This window comes from Plecotus auritus (genome assembly GCF_963455305.1).
Source record: "Plecotus auritus genome assembly, chromosome: 7".
Lineage (NCBI taxonomy): Eukaryota > Metazoa > Chordata > Mammalia > Chiroptera > Vespertilionidae > Plecotus > Plecotus auritus.
This window is the reverse complement of record NC_137774.1, coordinates 170,784,602-170,806,192: the sequence shown is the minus strand read 5'-3', so window position 1 is coordinate 170,806,192 and position 21,591 is coordinate 170,784,602. Positions and strand designations below refer to the sequence as shown.

Here is a 21,591-nt window from a genome sequence, read left to right as displayed (position 1 = left end):
AAAACCACTCTTAATTTGTACTAATCTCCAACTAAAAACCACCCATAATTAAAATTTATGTATTACAAAAAGTAGGTGAGTGGTTTTTAAATTGTACTGTTATATCTCTCTAACTACATAAAACTCAAGGTCTACTGGAGTGGGCAGAAAAGGATTAATCGTTTTTTCAATCTCTAGTTCAACTAGAGTAGCTCTACTTAATCTATTCCACATATTATTGGGTTTTCAAAGAAATGTTTTTGTGAAAAAAGCAACATTTAAAAATCTTAAAACTTACGATCTAGCCCTAGCTGATTTGGCTCAGTGGATAGAGCATCAGCCTGCGGACTAAAGGGTCCCAGGTTCGATTCTGGTCAAGGGCACATGCCCGGGTTGTGGGCTTGATCCCCACTGAGGGGCGTGCAGGAGGTAGCTGATCAATGATTCTCCCTCATCATTGATGTTTCTATCTCTCTCTCCCTCTCTGAAAAAAACAAACAAACAAAAAAACCCACAACAAAAACTTACAATCTAGTTCAGTCTCCAGTAGAGGAGGCACATGAAGTGCAGATATAGAAAAACTCATGAACTTGACTACAGAGATTTATGACAGTGAGCGACTGACTGAGAGGTTTGCCTGGTTTTGTTCTAGATTGCTGAGGTCTGCAGAGCTATTGAATTCCAGGCACAAGAGACATTATGGCAGGATTTGTAGAACTCCGTCCCAGTTCATTCACTCAGTGACTGGACTAAAACTCAGGACTAAGGATTCCTACTTCAGTGTTGTTCCTACCACGCTCCAAGGCACGGCCTGAGTGAGATATGATTTTAAGTTTGCTGGATTCGTGCTATCCATTATACCACAGGTATCAGTATGCCTACTCTTCTACTTTTTTAAGAAAATGAACAAAGGAAAAATGTTCTCAGCCTGGATTCCAAGCCACTATTTTAAAGTAAATTTATAGTTATCATCACTGTTTTCATTGTCTCTGAATTAACCAAATAAGAAGACTAATACCAACACGATTTTTTTCCTCCATGGAACCCGGTACAAAGTAAATTCTCAATACAGTTTGAAGTATAAATGAAATACTTGATGAACATGAGCTCTGTTATGCCTTCATGCCTTTGCATAAGCTGTTCGTTTCTCTTGACTGCTTATTCTCGTTTTTATTATTTCTCTTCCAAGAAATATCTTCTCTCACCTATTCCTTCTTTATAATGCCAACAATTTGGCATTTTACTCTAGGAAATTTCCAAATCTTCTTCTCCTGTTCTAACCAAGAATCCTATCTAATAAAGAGGGGATATGCAAATTGACTGTCATGCTGTCACAAAGATGTCAGCGCCCATGGCCACAAGATGGCAGTGCCCAGTCCCCTCAGCCCTGCCGGACCGAGTCCCCCAGTCCTTTCAGCCCCACTGGCGGGGGGGAGGGTGGCAGGTGCACGGTGTGGCCGGACCTGCCCTCAGCCCCCCAGGGCCGGCCCAAGGCACAGGCAAGCCTCAGATGGCAGCTGCCCAGCCAGCCAGGGCCGCCCGAGGCTCAGGTAACCAGGGCCGGCTGGCTGAGGCTTGCGCTGCCGGCAGTGGCAGCAGCAGAGGTGTGATGGGGGCGTCGCCTTCCCATGATCTCCGAGTCACCTCCTGCTCCTGAGGGCTCCTGGACTGTGAGAGAGGGCAGGCCGGGCTGAGGGACCCCCACTTCAGTGCATGAATTTTCATGCACCGGGCCTCTAGTATAGGAAAAAAGATCCTAAGAACCCAGAATGGTTAGAGAATAAACAACTTGGGATAAATGTCTTTCTGGTTTATTCTTTTGAATATTTAAGCACTACAACTTTTTATCTATGCTTTATTCAACTTGGATAGAAATGCCTGCTTCAATAAGATACAATGAACCTAACGGGTCGGTTCAGAGTTAACAGCACTTGAGTCACTGCTGAGCTATAAGATGGTGGTACTCCTAGTGTTCATTTCGGGGTGCTGTGTTCCTTACTGCCCCTGGCTGAATGCTACCAGGCTGCTGTGGTCTTTGAGTTTTCAAATATTTTCTGGTAGTATTAAAGTTTCCTCCTCTACTACCAATTTTATCAGCTGTCCTTTCCTGTTACAGTGTGCCTCAACAGAAACTCTAACTGCTGCTTCTATGGGCCTGAAAACCAGACAGACTGGCTACTGGAATAAATATTAACAAAATTTGAATGCAGGTCAGAGGCACATCCTTTGAATAAAATTCATGAACTTTTACTGCTTAGGTTTATACTGGTGAGCTGTTGAGAGGTTTTCTGGCTCTGTTCTGAATTGATGAGGTTGCCAAAGCCAGTGTGTTCCAGGTAAATGAGCCATTACTGCATAATTTATGAAATTCTACAAGAGATATAATTATGTGCTATCAGGAACTCCATCTACTAAATGTGTTAGCGTTACTGAAACAAAACTGCTTAATAACAACTTCTTAATGTGATTAATATTTTGGTTATATAAGAACCAAATGGATTACATTAAAAAATGATTACCAATGATGATGATGATGACAGCTAACTTTTATTGACTACTTAATATATGCCAGGCACTATTCTTAGTACTTAACAAATACTAAATAAATGTAACTTAATAATCTGAAACTAAAAAAGTTTTAGAAGTATTTGGCCCAACAAAAATAGGTAAAGAAATTTTTGCAATAACCAAATTTAACACTACACACCTAAACTGTTTACTTTGACCAGGTTGCTATATAATCTTTAGATATGACATAGAAATCCAATAATGTTCTTGAGCACAGGCAAGTTGGTATTGCTGAATCCTGAAAGGCCAAGTAATTTTTTATGTAAATTAGGTTCTGACTTGATAATACCAGCTACTTAAACTGAAAATAATTTACCTAAAATTTTCAGTTATTCAAAAAAAAAAAGAGGTCAACTTTTGGAGCCTTAAATTGACCTACCTGAAAAAGTTGTTTGTTATTGTAGGTCTTAAGCTCCTGATTCCCCCGACATGCTTCTTTTTAAAATCGATCCTTGCAGAAGCGAGAATAAAAAAAAAAAAGCTTGTGACTTGTTTGTCCTTGAAAAGCATGTATGTTTACTTTCAGGGCCTAAATGAGTTTCTTTTCCCCCCTCGCAGCTGCAAGAATCCATTTCAAATCACATCGGGTAACTAGGAGCTTACAGCCTACCATAGTAAACAATGGTAATAGGTCAGTTTGGAGGCTTTTATGTAGAAGTAACACCTAACTAATGCTTTCCATTTAAGTCTGTTACAATGCAACCATTACTGTTCATTTTCAAATGGATATTTACTCACCTGCTTGGTGTTAACCTGGAGTCGAAGCTGTTGGCCTTCATGGTGATGGTATCAGTAAACAGCACATCTTTTGCTGGAGATGCCAAGGCTTCAGAATGAGACAGAGATGGATGCATTCTTTGTTGCTGTAACCTTTTCAGTGTAGCGTAGCCAAAGGCATCTCTAGAACTTGTGTAACTGAAGTTACAATCTGCTAGACTTTTAATTGTAGCAATAGAGGGTGCTTTAAGGGACTGTGCTCTTCTGGGAAGTGTATGAGAAGAACCCGGAGGCACCAGGGATACTGAGTTTGACTTGGAGAGAGATAGATGGTTAGACTGTGGCGTCAAATAGTGGCTCGTCTTAACAGTTTTAGTACTTACCACAGTACTCATACTTCCACAGTCCGTGTCCACAGTCGTAGCATCCACACCTACTGTCTCTCGGGAAGGGCTTGAGCTCATTGAACTTATGCCACTTGTTGTAGTGTCTGTATTGAAACTTTGGCTACGCATCTTCATATGCGAGCTCGTTGAACTTTCCACAACTAATCTCTCTCGGCTTGTGTTTTCTCTGTGATTTTCTGTACCAAGACTCTTAGTGAATTTTAAGTCATTATCTCCAATACTTGGAGTACTACCAGTGTCTTCTATGTGCCTATTCCCAACAAATGAAGTTTCTAATTGTAATGTTTTCTGTACTGTGGATATGGGTGTAAAATCATCATTCTGTATGAAGTCAACACTGGGCTCCGTAAACGTTCTGATCCGCCTGTTGCTTGTCTTGTTTTCAGATGACAGTTTCCCTCCTTTTGGATCACTGCTACTACGATGTTTTTTATTAGGCAAAGTAAGGGAATTTAAAATACGATTCTTCACAAGTTTGCTAGACCCAAAGAAAGGGAATGAATTTTTATCCTTTACAGGTCCAGGCCGATCAAAAAAGGATGGCTCTGTGTCCTCACTGATGTCAAGGAAGAACGTACTAGTGGAGCTGCTGCCAAACCGCTCGTCCTCCATTATGAACATACCTGCGGCCAAAGGACTGATTAGTAACAGTACGCAAAAATGACGAGCAAAGTCGTGGTACCAAGTAGTGACATGTTTCAGAAAATTGATTTTTAATAGTTGAATAAGGAAAACATGGTCAAAAATGAAGGGTTAAATTTATCTCTTCTCTCAAAAATGAACATGTGAATATATCCTTTAATACAAATATTGAGTCAACAATCTCTGTATCTGAAAACTGAATTTAAAAAACTATGTAAATGAAGAAGGTTGGCAAATAGACATTTATTTAGTAGATTACATGACAAGCAAAAAAGTGGAACGGTTCTTCTGGCACATGGCTTATTATTTTGCCGGAAGCCAGTTCCAGCATGTCATAATTGCAAGAGTTTCATCAAAAGGTTGATGGAACTTGGGGACTCAACAGGGCTGAGTCACATATGTTACCACCTGTTGGGAATGGCTAAAGGCATTTCCCCAAACCTGAAAAGGATGCATAAAATCACTGCTTGCTGCCAGACAACTCAGGGCATCTTAATCTACATGTTATTGCCTCCTGTTGGCCAAACACCTGAACAGCCAGAGGTAATTCTCCAATCTGACAATGGATTTGTATACTAAACCCTGGCCTTTGAAGTATATATCTACCTTGCCTTAGGACAAATCCTATCTAATAAAGACAGAATATGCAAATTGATCATAACTCCGAGACAAAGATGGAGGCACCCAAAGCCAATAAGGAGGGAATATGCAAATTGATGCGACAAGGCGAGAGGTGGAAAGCGGCTCTGGCTGGAGCGAAGGCAGAAAAGCGGCTCCGGGCCGGAGCAAAGGCAGTGCCGGCAGCCAGGGGAAGGAAGGCCTATTCTTGCACGAATCTTTGTGCTTCGGGCCTCTAGTTGTGTTAATAAAAAGTAAGAGGTCCTGAGATGAAAAGAACTTGGTTCCTTTAGCTAATAAGTCTTCTCTGACTCCTTGTAATGCCTTTCAAAATTATGTTTTGTCTCTGGAACCTTGATTAATTTACGCACAGCCCCTGCTCCAGATTGCTGAACCCTTCTAGATGCCGGATCAAGACCCCGGTGTTATTATTTAACTCTGAAAGTAGGATTTTTTCCAAAGGCTATTGAGAAAAAGGGGAGAAAATAATGTAGGTTGTGACTATACACACTGTTGTGAAAAGATAAGCATTCTTCAAGAGGCTACTACTGCCATATTATCTTAGAAAAAGGTAAATTAGAAATGGAACAAAACACAGATTTTGATATTCAAATACAAATGTTAAATGGCTAACTTTATAGGAATATGTCACAATACTCACTTGATGGAGCAGACTCACTCTCACTGTTATGTCTAGAGCTGGTTGACTCTGAGTTCAAACTCAAGGTGCTTGGGATAGATGAGAGTTCATTACAGAGCTGATCCACATCATCTGGAACCACTGGCCACAGATGTTTGCGACTGTGCCTTACTGCATCCCAGTTGTGACATTTTAGAATATCACAGCCTTGTTTGGTTTTGGCTATGAGTCCAAGCACATACACGCAGGTCCTGTATGTAAAAGATGTAGTAATAACAGTTTATAAATTCCAAACTGAGATTTCCTAAAGCAATCACAAAGTATTAGTTGGCTATGTGTACATTCTATTTTTCTTCAAAAGCCATTAAAAACTGTTAAGCTTGTGGAAAAATGTATTGAAACGAGTTAGGGGTAAATTAGAAGCAACAAATAACATGAAAAACTTTCTCAAAAAATACTAATTATAATGAAATAATTGACAAGAATATAATGCAACAAAAACACATATATTAGCTTTTCTGGGATAATTTTGAAATATCTGGACTACTGGGCCACTGGGATATTAGACACATACTACACTTCACTTTTATTTGCAAGGTAAACTGTAATGAGAAAAACAGAATAGTAATATAACAAGGAGCTCCTTAAGGTGCTTAACTTAATGCATTTAAAAATCTCTATCATTAGGACTCCCAGTGAATTAACAGTTCTAATGAACTTCTTTGAATCAATAAAATGCTCTTCCCTTACACCCAGTAGTGAAGAACAATCTATAATAAAGTGTAATACGCTAATCAGACTGGACATCCTTCTGGATGAAGCCAGGGCTGCGAGGGAAGCCCGGGTCCCGGGTGCCAGAGGGAAGCTGGTGCCAGCAGCTGGGGGAAGGAAGGCCTACCCTTGCATGAATTTCGTGCATTGGGCCTCTTGTATATTAAACACTAGAAAGACTTCTGAGTTGAATGATGGAAAGTTCTTACCCTCTGATGGAAAGAACCTCACACTGTTTTGCAAGTTTTAGTATATCTGGAATCACATTTTCTTCCTGCAGCAAATTGAGACCCCAATTTGATGAGCCAATATTTCCCTGAAAGAAAAGAAATCACTTATATCCAATTTAATACAAGAGATTTGGAAAGCAAGCCCTAGCTGGTTTGGTTCAGTGGATAGAATGCTGGACTGCGGACTGAAGGGTCCTGGGTTTGATTCTGATCAAGGGCACATGCCTGGGTTGCGGGCTCAGTCCCCAGTAGGAGGCATGCAGGAGGCAGCTGATTCTTCCTCATCACTGATGTGTTTCTATCTCTCTGCCCCTTTTCCTTCCTCTCTGAAATCAATAAAAATATATTTTAAAAAAGAAAGATTTGGAAAGCTAGCAAAAAAGGGAAAAATTTAATCCCATCTGTGAGGAAAAAAATGTGAAATAAACCTCAACTAAGGAACTTTAGGAATTAATGTTCCATTTCCCTTAGCAAGAGAACTAATAGTTTGGTCTTCTATTTTCTAGCTAAAATTTAATATTTAAAGGAGCAGGAACAATATTGGTCATAGAATATAACGTTCCATATAAAATAATTTTTAATTATTTACTATTAATGGGAAAATTATAAAAATAAAACATGAAAATCTTATAGAAGTGTTTATTACAAACCAAGGCCCAAAGAGATGCTTTCAGTTTTTTAATTTCTTCCCATTTATCTAAATCTGGTGTACGAACGTTGTGACAGAGCTCTGCAATAATATTCTGGAGAAAGAAAAAAAAACATATAAGAAACAATTGTTTTCAATGTATTTTCTTATTACATCTGAAAACCTATTTAAGGTTTGCCTTCAGTAAACCCTGCATAGTTAAAATTCTAAAATAATTTTATGTAAAATTTCTTAAGAAGCAGCACGGACTTTCAGCTAATATTCTAGAATTAGCATTCATTAGCCATGTGGACTTGATACTTAGTATTACAAAAACATTTATCATAATTATCATTATTTATTTTAAATAGGAAATAATATATTAACACCAAGATTTTATAATACTATATAGATAATAGGACACTGAGCAAACCATTTACTTTGGTGCTCACCAAAGATAACGGAATCTGTCATCAGATTCAGTTTAATTTCCCAATAAAAGGAATGAAGAAACTCAGTTCTTTAGAATGTTTTTACTAAGACAATCTTCCCCAAAACACTATAAAGGAAAAACTCAGACCTTCACTGGTTACAGATTTTATGTAACAAATTAGCTTTGCAAAAGGTGACACATAAATCAAGGAAATGCATGCAAGCTATTAATATGTCTACTAAAGATTATGAACACAGACTACCTGAATCCATTACAAGATGGACGCTTTAAAAGCAATATGCCACTGACCTTAAGACTTTTGAAAAATTTTTGCAAAAATAATACTTTAACAATGTTAAGATTTTTCCCCTACTTTGTAGCTACTTAAATAAGCAGACTATGTTTTTACCTGTACTTCCAACAAATGACAGCCTGTTTTGTGGTGTACCAGTTGTCCATAAAGGTGTACAGGCAGGTAGACGTGAGGACGCTGTAATCTAGTATAATAAAGATTGATATATCTATTGGTTCATTTAAAATATGCTAATTAAAACAATTACTAATAACAGTGTGCTAGTATTAGACAGATATAATTGTTAGATATAGCTCCCTAGCATAAATAAAAATATGGAGGTGGAAAGGCATAATGATTTCTCTAGAAAAATAATAATTTATCTGGTCTCAAAGTAACAGTAAGAGAGCTGAGAATGGAAAGATAGACTAGTAATGGTAAGAGCATGAAGGGTATTTGAATGCTTTATATGTAAGGGTATTCTCAGTATGCTAGGAATGCCACCGGAATTTTTGAGCAATCAGTGCTGTCCTCTAAGAATATTTTTGTCAGTGTAAGAAATAGAATATCCAAGTACTCAGAAAACTTTAGAAATTAATGATTACAAAATGGTTTTAAATTTAATATTTGAGGACCAGTAATAAATTATTCCATGAACTGATGGTACCTTTGGTTACTCCGACGAACATAGTTATCGCCATCAATTGGCTTCCGATAAGTAGTAAGTGCTTCATTAAGTTGTTCCTCAATCAAATCAACATATTTTGAATTATATTCCTAGAAGATAATATTGTTTTAATTGTATATAGTTTCATAAATTCACTAAATTTATAATATGTTAGGTACCTAGCAAATCTTAGAGCATAAACATGAGAAAAATAAATATCTGTTTAAGAAATTTAAGACATTTTTGAAAAGGGTAGAACAAAGTACTATAAATGTAAATGTTCTAGCATACCCAAAATATTTCCGCTTATACTCCTCTGACCCCATTTTCAATCAATGGGGTCCACACTAGTAAGTTAATAATTTTTTTAATCTTATTTCAATCCCTTTCCCCATTTAAAAAAATAGTTTCTTAATATTAAACACTGAAGATATTCACTAGAAATTTTAAAAAGAAAATTAACTGAGTTCTATTGTGTTAACAACTTTTCATAAAAAATAGTATCTCTTTCCCCACAGATGTAAATCAGGTCAAAAGTAAATGTTTCCAACTTAAACATTTAGTCAACCACACTGCCATCTTTACTGCAAAAGATCTTCACTTCAAAGTGCTTAAAAAAATTGGTAGAACCTCTTTAGAAACAATTTAACAGTATTTATCAAAAATTTTAATTCACATACATTTTAACTCCACCATTATGTTTTTAGAACTTTATCCAATAGACATACTTACAAAAGTATGGAAAGATATACAGGGTATCCCCAAAAACTGTATATACACTGTAACAGCTGATAGCTCAATTTTGAAAGTGAAATGTATTTTAATAAACACATTTATTGCCTTTATAATTATTCAAAGTATGTGGGTACATTTTTTGGGGACACCTGATATATGCAAGAATATTCAGCAAACACTGTTTACAAAACTAAAACACTAGTAACCATTTAAATACCCATCAATACAAGAGTGGTTATAAAAATTAAGGTAGCCCTGGCTGGTGTGGCTCAGTTGATTGGAGTGCCATCCCGTGCATGGAAGGGTCATAGGTTCAATCCCCAGTCAAGGCACGTAAAGAAGGCAACCAATTGATGTTTCTCTCTCTAAAACCAATAAAAACATACCCTCAGGTGAAGATTAAAAAAAATTAAGGTACATTCATATAGTAATATATTATATAGGCACTGAAATGAACTAAATTTAAATAGAATATACACAAAATCAATAGTTCAACATCAAATAACTGTAGCTTAAAAAAGGATAAATACAAATAATTACATAGAATTTAAGACCTGATTTCAGACAAAATTTAAATATTTAACATCTTTAGTTTCAAAATATTGATGATATAATAAAAACCTCCAAGTTCACAAATCTTTCTTCCAAGTTAATACATACAAATTGAATCTTATTCAAAAGAAAGTTACCTTGTGCCACTTTTCCAATTGTTTTGCTACATAACCCCTTTCATTCAGATAGGAAAACCCTTTTGGAATGGAAAGAAATCTGAAAATGAAAACAATTGATAGTTTAACATTGAATCTGACAAAACACGTTAAAGACTAAAATATGTCAAACAAAAAACATGTTTAAGGAGCTTAAAGACTTTAGGAACAGCTCTTACCTAAAACAAAAAGGTCAACTATTATCGATTGTCATTTCAAATACAAATACATTTTCACAATCTTTGCAAAAAACACATGAATCTAATCACACTAGAGAAAATGTCATGAAATGCATGAGACATAGAATGTAAAAGAAACACTGAAGATTTAAAGGATGTCCAAGGTCCTAAAGTACGCCCCTCTCACAAGTTTACAGCTGAACTCCCTTTTAGGTTGGAATCCAGCTTTGACATACACCACCAGAGAACACAAAGAAAACAGAAACTACAAGGAAGATTGATTTAAAATTTACCTCAGAAGGAGAAGCAAACCTTTGTCCCCAAGGTGGGATAAAGCTGGTTTCATCTGAATAAGAGCATGAAGATTGGCCTAAAATAAATAATTAGGCAAATTGAAAAACTGCACAAACATAGTATATCCTCTATTTGCAAAACACCTATAATATACACATTATAATTTCATAGTTTTATATTAAAATTGATGTCTGCATATCTTATTAGAAAAAAATGAAGCATCACCTTGTCTTCACAGGCTTCATCGAGGATATCAAGAGCTTCAGAAGAAATTGTTTTGTTTTTATCATGTAGCTGGGTCACTAGTAATTCAATTCCCCAGTTATTGAAGAATTCAACATTAGCTCTCAATAATACTCTTAAATGTTTGGTTGCATACAGCCTACAGGCCTATAAAGACAAATGAAAACATTTTTTTAAAAAACCCACAAACTTCACCACAAATAGCCTATTTGACTTTGTTTTGGGACAGATCTGCTACTTGAAAAGGGCAAAAAAACTGGAATTGATGATCTAGTTCTTGTATGAATATTTTTTCAGTGCTAGTAAAGTAAAATACTTCTGTTCCTATCTAGCTGCTTTTTCCCTTTAAATAAAAATATGAGTACTGGATGGAGTTCTTTGGAAGAACTAAAATTTTACAGTAAGCTCAAATTCCATCCCATATCCTTTCAATTCATAATTAATTTTAAAGTTTAAAAAGGAAATTAACTGACGAAAGTCTGTAAATCAATAAAGTATCTGCTTATTAAAAAAACAACAGTATCACTGTCTGTTATACTCACGTCAGTGGCTGCAGTTAGGATCTTGGAGAGGATGACTCTGGCCAGCCCGTCTCTGCTGTAATCCAAGCTGGAAACGGTCAGTTTTAGCAAGTGATCTTGGTTTTTCAAAGAGCAAAGGTTAAGGAGACTAAAAACAAACAAACAAAAAAACCCAGAATAAAAATAATGAAGCTTATTAGAAATTATTCTATCAATTTGTTAATTCACTAAACATTTTGAAATTCCTAATCTGAACAGGCTTTTCTAAAAGAACTCGTTTAGTGAAAAATGCAAACAGAACCTAGCGATGCTCACCACTGAAATACGCTGCATTTTTCCAGCATTTTGACTCCATGAGGGTGGCAAGAAAGTGTTCCAATAAATAAAAAGTAGTGTTGACTAAGGGTAGTCAGTAAGCCATTATTTTGAAGACTTCTTTCAGGTTTCATTCCAGAGGAGGTATTGAGCCACTGAACAATATCTTTTACTAGATCTTCTAAGTACCCTTGCCCATCCTAAAAGCAAATACATTGTGATACTGTTAGAAAAGCACTTAGTACCTATAATTAGAACAATTAACTTTAATCAATTCCAAAAAAATTTAATAATGATGAAGTTACAAATAATAGATTATCAATGACCTGAGCACCTCATTGTTTTTAATAAAAACATTTGCTCTGGAAAATATTCAAAGTGCTTATTACCTCTTCAGACTCAAGAAGAAATTCTGTAAACTGGCAGCCCACGACTGTAAGCTGCTTCGACTTGGCAAAACCCAGGTCCAGGTTGGCATATAATTTACTGCTGGGCTTGTAAAAGTAAAGCAGTCTTCGTACAAATCTAAGATCAAAATTAAATTAGCAACCAATAAACCAAGCAATTATTTTAGAATCTTAATTATAACTTATGAAATACTAAGGTTTTGAATGTTTTATGTCTAAATTATTGGGTGGTGGGCACATGTGCAATATACAGAACTTGTAACAGAAATCCACACCTGAAACCTGTATGTTCATGCTGACCAATGTCACCCCCATCAATTAAATAAATAAAAAAGCAAGCAAACAAACCACTGAGGTAAATGACAAGAAATTTAACAAGTACATTTGGTACATTACACACACACACACACACACACACACACACACACACCAAAAAACAACCTCCAAACCCTTTATTTTAAAGAATATTTTTGTAGAGTAAGAATTTTATAGTGAGATGCCTGAAAGAAACTGTGGAAAAGGAAGGTGCTAGCAGGAAAAATGCAGATATATAATATGGCTAGAAGATAAGGTTGGATAAACAGCCACCTGGACATAAATTTTCTTCTATGGTATTTTATGAAGAACTTTGTACCATGACTCTATAAATTAATCTTATAGTAGGTAATTGTAAGCATGTTATCACACTATGATTTTGCCATTTTTTTTTCACAATTAGGCAAAAAGCCAAGTATAAAAGCTGCAAGTAAATTTTAGGTTACTGAAGTTATGAAGCAATGAACATAATTTCTGGTATTTCAATGTTCTAGTTTTCAACATTACGTTCTAAGCTTCCATTTAATTTAGTTCAACTAATTTCATTCACTATAATCTAATCTAATAAATGTGCCAGTTACAGAAGTGGGAGAACAAATGAATGAGACATCATCTCTGTACTCAGTGAGTATAAAAAGTTAGTGCTATGCTTCTTTATTCCAATGTGGTTTATATAGTCTACATATTTCTCATATTTTAATGCAGATATTAAATTAAAATCCCAAGTTGATAAATACAAAAAAAAAAAAAATGACGTAAAGGCCCCCTTTACTTCTCCAAGGAGATCAGTACCAGTGGCTGGTTACCCACCTCAGAGGCAGTAAAACGCACGGTGGTACTAGAGAAGAGCATAGGAGCTGAAGTGCTATATTTGCTATGAACATGAGGGTGTCTTGGGGAAGGTGTGGAGTATTAACCTGATTAAGGGGAGTGTAAAGAGGAGGAAGAATGGCTAACCCTCCAAAGGCAGATGGGAATAGAAGTGAAATATTAATAACTAGAGGCCCGGTGCATGAAATTCGTGCACGGGGGTGGGGGGGTGTGATCAGGCCTAAATGCGCAGTCGGACATCCCTCTCACAATCCAGGACTGCTGGCTCCCAAATGCTCGCCTGCCCGCCTTCCTGATTGCCCCTAACCTCTTCTGCCTGCCAGCCTGATCACCCCCTAACCACTCCCCTGCCAGCCTGATTGATGCCTAACTGCTCCCCTGCCAGCATGTTTGCCCCTAACTTCCCTCCCCTGCAGGCCTGGTCCCTCCCAACTGGCCTCCCTGCTGGCCTCATCGTCCACAACTGCCCTCCCTTGCAGGCTTGGTCCCTCCCAACTGCCCTCCTCTGCTGGCCATCTTGTGGCGGCATTGGGGCAGCCATCTTTGACCACATGGGGGCAGCCATCTTTGTGTGTTGGAGTGATGGTCAATTTGCATATTACTCTTTTATTAGATAGGATGGCCCTCATTTTGGGAGGGAAACACTATGTCCTTATTATGCCATTTCATACGTTAGGATTAAGATTACTACATAGTTGATATTATTCAATTTGAGAAACTTTTATATTAAGTACTTCATTTGCTCCAAAACTAAAACCACAATATAAATAACTAGAAAGAAAATTAACTGATGCTTTCTGGTTATAAGACTATGTATGTATAAAAATGTATAAAAAGATGGCCCCCAATTAACAATTTTTCCATTTTATGATGGGGGGAAAAATACGCATTCGGTAGAAACTGTACTTTAAATTTTGAATTGTGAACTTTCCCCAGGCTGGCGATACATGGTACAATCCTCTCTCCTGAGGCTGGGCAGTGGCAGCAAGCCGCTGCTCCTAGGCAGGTATGTGATCAAGAGGGTAAACAACCGATACTCTACAGCACACTGTGCTGCCAGAGTTCTTTTATAAATGGTGTTCTGAACACGGTCAAGGTGGGCTAAGCTCTGATGTATGTTCAGCAGATGTTATAAGGCACTTTTGTCTTTCAACTTACGATGGGTTTATAGGCACATAACCCCATCGGAAGCTGAGGGGCATCTGTATGTATGTGTAAAATACCAAGTATTACAATGTACATATGCATCTTCAAAGCACCAATTATTATTTTAGCAAGTATTAGGTATAATTCAAAGCTAAATTCTTTATACTTAAAAGCAAAATAGTTCTTACATACCTATGTAACTGTTCATCTTTATAGTTTCTTAGATTTACATTTGGCCACTAGAAAAACAGAATGTTTACATTATAAAAGTATTTACCAATTACCAAACATATAATTATGATGAATTACAATGAATAATAAAATGAAGACAATCACACCATCACCAAGAAGTATCCTGTAATACCTTAAGAATGGTCCCTATAAGATTCCAATTCCATTCGAGATTCTCTTTATGTTGAAGGACTTGGCTATCTCTAAGGTTCATTAAAAGAGCCTCCTCTGTATCCTAGAATCATCAGAAATAAGGAAAACTAAGGCAAATTGTCTCACATCAGAAAACTAAGTTTAAAATTTAAAAACAAAAGAAAATATTTTTCATTTTAAAATGAATTATCAAATGTTTTTTACTTCTAAAGTTATAAAAACACAACTAAACTGCCTAGTCATTATAAAACTTGGAAGCCATTTGGAAATCCGTATGCACGAATAAAACTGAAAAGTCAAGCAAGTATATGCACTAGTATACTAAAATCCAAGCAAGTATGTGATACTTAAGGAAACCAAGTTAAAGATTGCGATTTCTTTTCAGTACCTTAAGAACAAATATATCTTTCTGAACTCTGAGATATTGATCCCGTTTTTGATGTGTTGCAATTGCTTTCTGAATAATGTGATCTAAATGAAGGCTGTAAGGCTTAGGTCCTCGTTTCTTCATTTCATGGAAGCGTTTTAAACAGTTCAAGGCTGCACTGGCTCTCCTAATGAGAAAAAGATTAAATTAACACTATAGCGAGCTAGCCTAATTTTAAGGAGATCACTTCGGTAAATCACTATTAAAACACATAAATTCAAGGATAGAAATTATCACTATAAATTATCTAATCAAATTTGGAACCACAAAGAAAAAAAAATCAAATCACTGGAAGAAATTCATGGCCATAAAAATTTAAGTCTATCAGGCTTTGGGAAAGCACATTTTTCCATCATGAAACTACTAAAATAAAAGCTGAAAGCTACCCTTACACATGTAAGCCTACAGTCAGGATCAAAATGGTCCCTAATGTCCCAAGTTTATAATTCAACTTGTTTGTTAAATAATAGTATTTTCATTGACAGAATTAAAATTAATAAATAGAATATTATTTATAGTGAGGCCCACATATGTACTTCTGAATAAAGCCAATTAAACTTTTGAGAATCCTATATAATAAAAGCCTAGGTGGCGTGATGCCCTCGCGCGACATCGTCACAAGATGGCAGGCAGGGGAGGGCAGTTGGGTGCGACCAGACCTGCAGGGTAGGGCAGTTGGGTGCGACCAGGCCTGCAGTGGAGGGCAGTTGGAGGCAACCAGGCCGTCAGGGGAGGGCAGTTGGGGGTGACTGGGCCAGCAGGGGAAGGCAGTTGGGGGCAATCAGGTCAGCAGCGGAGGGCAGTTGGGGGCGATCGGGCCGGCAGGGGAGCAGTTAGGCGTCAATCAGGCTGGCAGGGGAGCAGTTAGGGGTTGATTAGGCTGGCAGGCAGAAGCGATTTAGGGGCAATCAGGCAGGCAAGGCAGGCAGGCGAGCAGTTAGGAGCCAGCAGTTCCGGATTGTGAGAGGGATGTCCGACTGTCTTGTGGATCGGGCCTAAACAGGCAGTCGGACATCCCCCAAAGGGTCACAGATAGGAGAGGGTGCAGGCTGGGCTGAGGGACACCTCCCCCATGCACTAATTTCATGCACTGGGCCTCTAGTGTATTATAACTGTCAACAAAATTTCATAGTTCTGAAGAGCTATGAAGTACATTTTACTAATATTATATAAAATATGAGGTCCAAATATATAGCTTGAGGTTGTAACTGGACAACAAAACAAAAAAAGATTCCCTTGGCCTAGACATAATCTTTACCAAATGAAAAAATTCCCACTAGCACTTCCCAGTCAAGTTCCTTCACCTTTATCATATTTTATTATTAGCACTGGAATTTCAGCAGAGCTATAGCTATCTTATCATACTTTTATTTATGAATTCTATGTTTGCAATATCTTCTTCAGAGTTTAGCTTACTTCAATGCCTATAATAAGGATTTCTAAATTCCAACATTAATTTAACCCCACATATAATATACATTGTTAATCTTTGTGCTTTATTAATTTGAAATAATTTAGATATTTTTTAAATAGCCTGAATTGCTGCTCAAAACATAAAAAAAATCCAATAAAGTCATAACCAATGTTTTAGCGATCTGGTAGAAAGTCTATGTCCTTGTCCAAGAACATGCTAGAAACATGCTAGAAAAAGTTTGTATTGTGGCCTACAATACAAAGTATTAAATAAAACTATTTATTTCTCCCTTATCTGTAAGGCTTCCCTAAAAGAATTTCCAAGCATACCTTACACATACTACTTTTTAAAAAGAAGAGTTTATCTAAATGGTGGGTATTAAAGGTGACAGGCACAAACTTTGCCAGAGCTCTGATACTTACAGTCTCTTTTCCTTAGGGATATCAAAGGATGCTGCCATATTCATTAGGGTTGGCAGGCAGTGCAAATGATGGCTATGTGAATGAGGAAGAATTGTGTTTGCCTAAAACGAAACACAACATTTTGTGATAACTGAGAAATAGAAATATTTTATGTTCCAGATTAGCGGTTGCCAACTGGTGGTCCACGAGGTCCGAAAGGTTGGCGACCGCTGTTCTAGATTATCCACAGATATAAAGCTAAAGACTCTGAGGTCTTACTCATGAAATTAACTTAATGATTTACTTTCCAATATTTATAATTTTTTTCTTACCTACTTTCAATGAGAAGATGTAACAAACAGACTCACATTACATTAACAAAACTGTAAGTTACATAAACCTTTTATTATAACATTAAATTGTAATTTTTAGACAATTAAACTCAATTCTTAAATGACCTAAAAAACAATATATCAAAACTTAGATCCAGAGCTATAATGTTAATTAAAAATAATATTTAAAATTCTAGATGCAATATAACTTACGAGTTGACTTCTTAAGTTTTAAAAATCATTATCAAACAGGTTTGCTTTATAGTCTGACAATATTTAAAATAGGAAACTTATTAACTCTTGCTTTCCAAATAAAATTCCACCAATCTGCTTTTATCAATGAAGATAACTAAATTAATTAAATGTGGAAGTCAAAATATATAAGAATAATAAGCAATGAACTAGTAACACTGCTATAGTACTCAAAATTATCAGTTTTTATATTTCAAGAGAATCATGGAATTCTGATGTATAGGTAAAAGGAACAGATGAAATGTATAAAAGTGGTTCCTTTATATAAAAGCAAATAAACCTGGTTATTGATATGCTTACAGGAAATATCTTAAGAATTAATAATAATCAAACATGAGAACCTGCAATATTACTTAATTCTTTCATAGATGGGCTGGGGAATAGAGTAGCAAGTGGCTAAATAAATGATAAACAAGAAAGTTATTCAACTCTGTTTAATTCTCTTCACTCACACAACCCAGCTGCTATGTGGAAACAAACAAACAAACAAACAACTGGGGCCAGCTGATGTGGCTCAGTGGTTGAGCATCAACCCATGCACCAGGAGGTCGCTGGGTCGATTCCCAGTCAGGGCCCATGCCAGGATTGCAGGCTCGATCCCCAGCAGGGCTGTGCAGGAGGCAGCCGACTGATGATGTTTCTCTATCATTAATGTTACAATCTCTCCCTCTTCCTTCCCCTCTCTCTAAAATCAATAAAAACAAATAAAACAACAACAACTGGGATGTGGGGGTGCTAAAACAACAAAAACAAAAAAAATACACTGCCAATAACAGCAAGTAATATATATAATTTTAAAAGACTTGCCATGGGGTTTCTTCTTCCTTAATGCGTTTAAAATGGTTCTTTTTATTTATAGTATTAATTAAGAGGTGAGCTATAAATAAGAATTTCTATCTTACCATCAAAGGCCCCTTATTGCTGGGAGTAAGGAATGGTCAGACCACTTTCCTAGCTCCTTTTTTCCAGAAGTTACTGATATCACAATATCATGGGGAAAAATAAAAAAAGATTCCCACCCTGTGAACCTCAACCTACAAGTTGACAGAGAAGACTATGTTCAAACAAGGCAGTTATATTTAGAAATTTTGCACAGTTTTCTAAAATTCAGGCACTGAGTACCATATTCCATTCTAGCTGATTGAAGTAATATCTATAGTTTTTTAATTCCTAAAGATAGAAAGTCTAAGAGCGATTAAGATTTATAGCACTCAAGTTGTTAATATTGAAAGTTAGTATAAGATATTAATGATATGAGGCATACCATTAATATGTAAAAGCTTACCATATGTAAAAGCTCTCCTAAAAGGATGGTAGCTCTAACTGAGATATGGTCATCGCTGTTTGTTATCACTTCAACCAAACCCTTTAAAAATAAAAATAAAATACCATAGTTGCAAAATAGTATACATGAACATATTTATGCATCATGTCTATTGCTCTGAATTTTGTTAGTAAAAATAAATAAAATAAAATAGTGGTTGTAAGTCTTACCTCTAAAAGTCCATTACGAATAAATGCGGAGAGTACCAGTGCCAAATAATTATCCATGAGGTCTGGCCTGTAATAAACACAGCGCAGAAACAGTCTCACTAATATTCATACATCACAGAATTTAACATAAAACAGTAACCGTAATGAATCTGAGCCATTTCTGTATCTAAATTCTACCTGGACCTGGCACGATGAGGGAGAATGGTTTTTGCTTCAGCTGCTACAAAGCCATCTGAGAGCCTCCAACTGTCTTGGAATCTACCTGGATCTAAAATAGTTAAAAATAGTAGTTAAGGAGAAAATTAAACAAGTGTATATAACTACCAGCTAGCTAGGCTATAAATAATCTTTTTAAATGTTGGTTAGGAAAAAAATAGACTAAAAAAGGCATACAGAAAAAAATGATTTATATAAATGTCCAGAAATCTAACTATTTTGGGACTAGGGTCATTTGTCTAAAGTAAGAATTCGATCATATAATTTGAGAATTATATAGGTTTCTTATTGTCTCCTCTTCCTTTCTTGGTCCATATTTTTATTAATTTCATTGCTCATTTGAAGAGCTAGGATGACAGAGAAGAAACTAAAAATTTATTTTTAGAAATTTATTGGAGGTTTTACTTTTATATTAATTTCATGCCACTGTAATGCAATAAGAAAAGAAAATTATACTCAATATTTAGTTGAGTACTTTTTCTTTGAGGGATTGTCTCCATTATGTTGCCATTTCAAAAATTTTAACATTTGAATAGATGCAGATGCACCTCGATACTTACCTACACTGAGCAGCGCTTCTATGAACTCTTCAGTCACCACAGGCAGAGGAAGACGAAATATGTCATAAAGTACTTCAAGCAGACCTCGCTGCAAGTGCAAATAAATACAGTTCATTAACTTTTATGGGGAAAACAATCTTTGCTTAAAGATGTATTGAATGTTCTATTCACAAAATAAAAAACTGATAAAAACAGAATAGGCTATACTACTCTCTGTCCGTGGATTCATTCTTTGACTTTGGCGGACAAATAATCCAGGTTCTAGTCCAAAAATTCCTTTTCAAAATGGTGTATTGGCCAGGAATTTCTCCGTCCGTTAGTCAACCCTCTTCACGTCGAATGGAGAATTTAGGATTTCAAGCCCTTGCACCTGCCCCTCCAGGATGTCTACAAAATTGGTGGCCCTAGTACTGTCCCTGTGGACACTGATATTCCCAAACCCAGTATAACTAATGGTTATCTTTCCTTGAGTCAGTGTTACAACTGGTCTGTTGAAATGCATTATGAAACTGGAGTGAAGCTCTTCCTAGGGACAATGTGGGCTTCAATGTCAATGACATGTCTATCCAAGATACTCATCATGCACCGTGGCTGGGGACAGCCAAAATGACCCATGAAGCAGCTGGCTTCACAGCTCAGGTGATTATCCTGAACCATCCAGGCCAAATCAGTGCTGGTTAAGCACCTGTGCTGACTGTTTGCAAGTTTGCTGTTTAAACCTGTGAGAAGAAGATTGACTGTCATTCTAGGAAGAAGCTGGAAGATCGCCCTAAATTCTAGAAATCTGTTGATACTGTCATCACTGCTGTGGTTCCTGGCAAGCCCAGGTGTGCTGAGAGCTCCTCTTCTGGGTCATTTTGCTGTTCATGATGTGAGACAGACGGCTGCTGTGGGTGTATTCAAAGCAGTGGGCCAGAAGGCTGCTGGAGCTGGCAAAGTCACCAAGTCTGCCAGAGATCTCAGGATCTCAGAAGGCTACATGAATATTGCCACTAATACCTGACACCCAGCTTTAATCAGCACTGGAAGGAAGAACAGTCTCAGAACTGTTGTCTCTACTGGCCATATATGTTTAATAGTTTAATAAAATGGTTAATAATAATGCATTGAAAACCTTCAGAAGGAAGGGAAAATGTTTGTGGACCATTTTTTTCTGAGAGAGGGGGAGGGGGACTTTAAATTATTAGTTTTTAAAATTAATACTTTTTAATGAAAACCACTTGACCAACCATTTGTCACACCATTTTGAGACCCACCAAAACAGTTTACTGAGAGAAAAAACAACAACACAGAGTATATTTCAGAAAACCACTGCTATCAGGCCTATATTAGATAAAAAATATTAAATGCTTACTAAATACAAAATTTAATTTCTTCAATAAATCTTTAGTAACTCCATTGTACACACATGAAGACACAGGTTTAAAGGTTCAAAGTAATATGCCCGCCCAGCAGGCATGGCTCAGTGGTTGAGCATCAACCTATGAACCAGGAGGTCACAGTTTGATTCCCAGTCAGGGCACGTGTCCTGGTTGTGGGCTTGATCCCTAGGAGGGGGTGTGCTGAAGGCAGCTGCCAATCAATGATTCTCTCTCATCACTCATGTTTCTCTCTTTCTCTCTCCCCCCGCCCCTCTCTCTCGCACACACACTTTCCCTTCCTCTATGAAATCAATAAAAATATATTTTTTAAAAAAGTAATATGCCCAAGGTCATAGAACTATAAGTAAAACTAGTAGTCAAACCTCAATCAGCCAGACTCCAAAAACTGTGTTCCTTCATTACTGCTGAGTAAGAAGAAAACTAAACTGCCCCAACCTCTAGATG

At 36.7% G+C, this 21,591-nt stretch overlaps 1 protein-coding gene across 2 annotated transcripts in view; it reads right to left on the bottom strand.

The window, feature by feature from the left end:
* RICTOR (RPTOR independent companion of MTOR complex 2) overlaps positions 1–21,591 on the bottom strand; it is a 92,145-nt gene that overhangs the window by 9,972 nt on the left and 60,582 nt on the right. The window contains exons 12-32 of one of the 2 annotated variants that reach the window (XM_080680450.1): positions 19,766–19,853; positions 19,167–19,257; positions 18,990–19,056; positions 18,781–18,861; positions 16,933–17,033; positions 15,058–15,223; positions 14,650–14,751; positions 14,478–14,524; positions 11,976–12,111; positions 11,587–11,786; positions 11,293–11,419; positions 10,733–10,897; positions 10,507–10,583; positions 10,017–10,095; positions 8,593–8,702; positions 8,043–8,130; positions 7,223–7,315; positions 6,552–6,658; positions 5,593–5,822; positions 3,286–4,294; positions 2,927–2,998 (exon numbers count right to left, since the gene is read on the bottom strand). In XM_080680450.1, coding sequence (XP_080536576.1) covers positions 2,927–2,998; positions 3,286–4,294; positions 5,593–5,822; positions 6,552–6,658; positions 7,223–7,315; positions 8,043–8,130; positions 8,593–8,702; positions 10,017–10,095; positions 10,507–10,583; positions 10,733–10,897; positions 11,293–11,419; positions 11,587–11,786; positions 11,976–12,111; positions 14,478–14,524; positions 14,650–14,751; positions 15,058–15,223; positions 16,933–17,033; positions 18,781–18,861; positions 18,990–19,056; positions 19,167–19,257; positions 19,766–19,853 — 3,236 coding nt within the window. The remainder of the gene's footprint in view (positions 1–2,926; positions 2,999–3,285; positions 4,295–5,592; positions 5,823–6,551; positions 6,659–7,222; positions 7,316–8,042; positions 8,131–8,592; positions 8,703–10,016; positions 10,096–10,506; positions 10,584–10,732; positions 10,898–11,292; positions 11,420–11,586; positions 11,787–11,975; positions 12,112–14,477; positions 14,525–14,649; positions 14,752–15,057; positions 15,224–16,932; positions 17,034–18,780; positions 18,862–18,989; positions 19,057–19,166; positions 19,258–19,765; positions 19,854–21,591) is intronic. The other variant, XM_080680451.1, reaches the window with a different exon arrangement.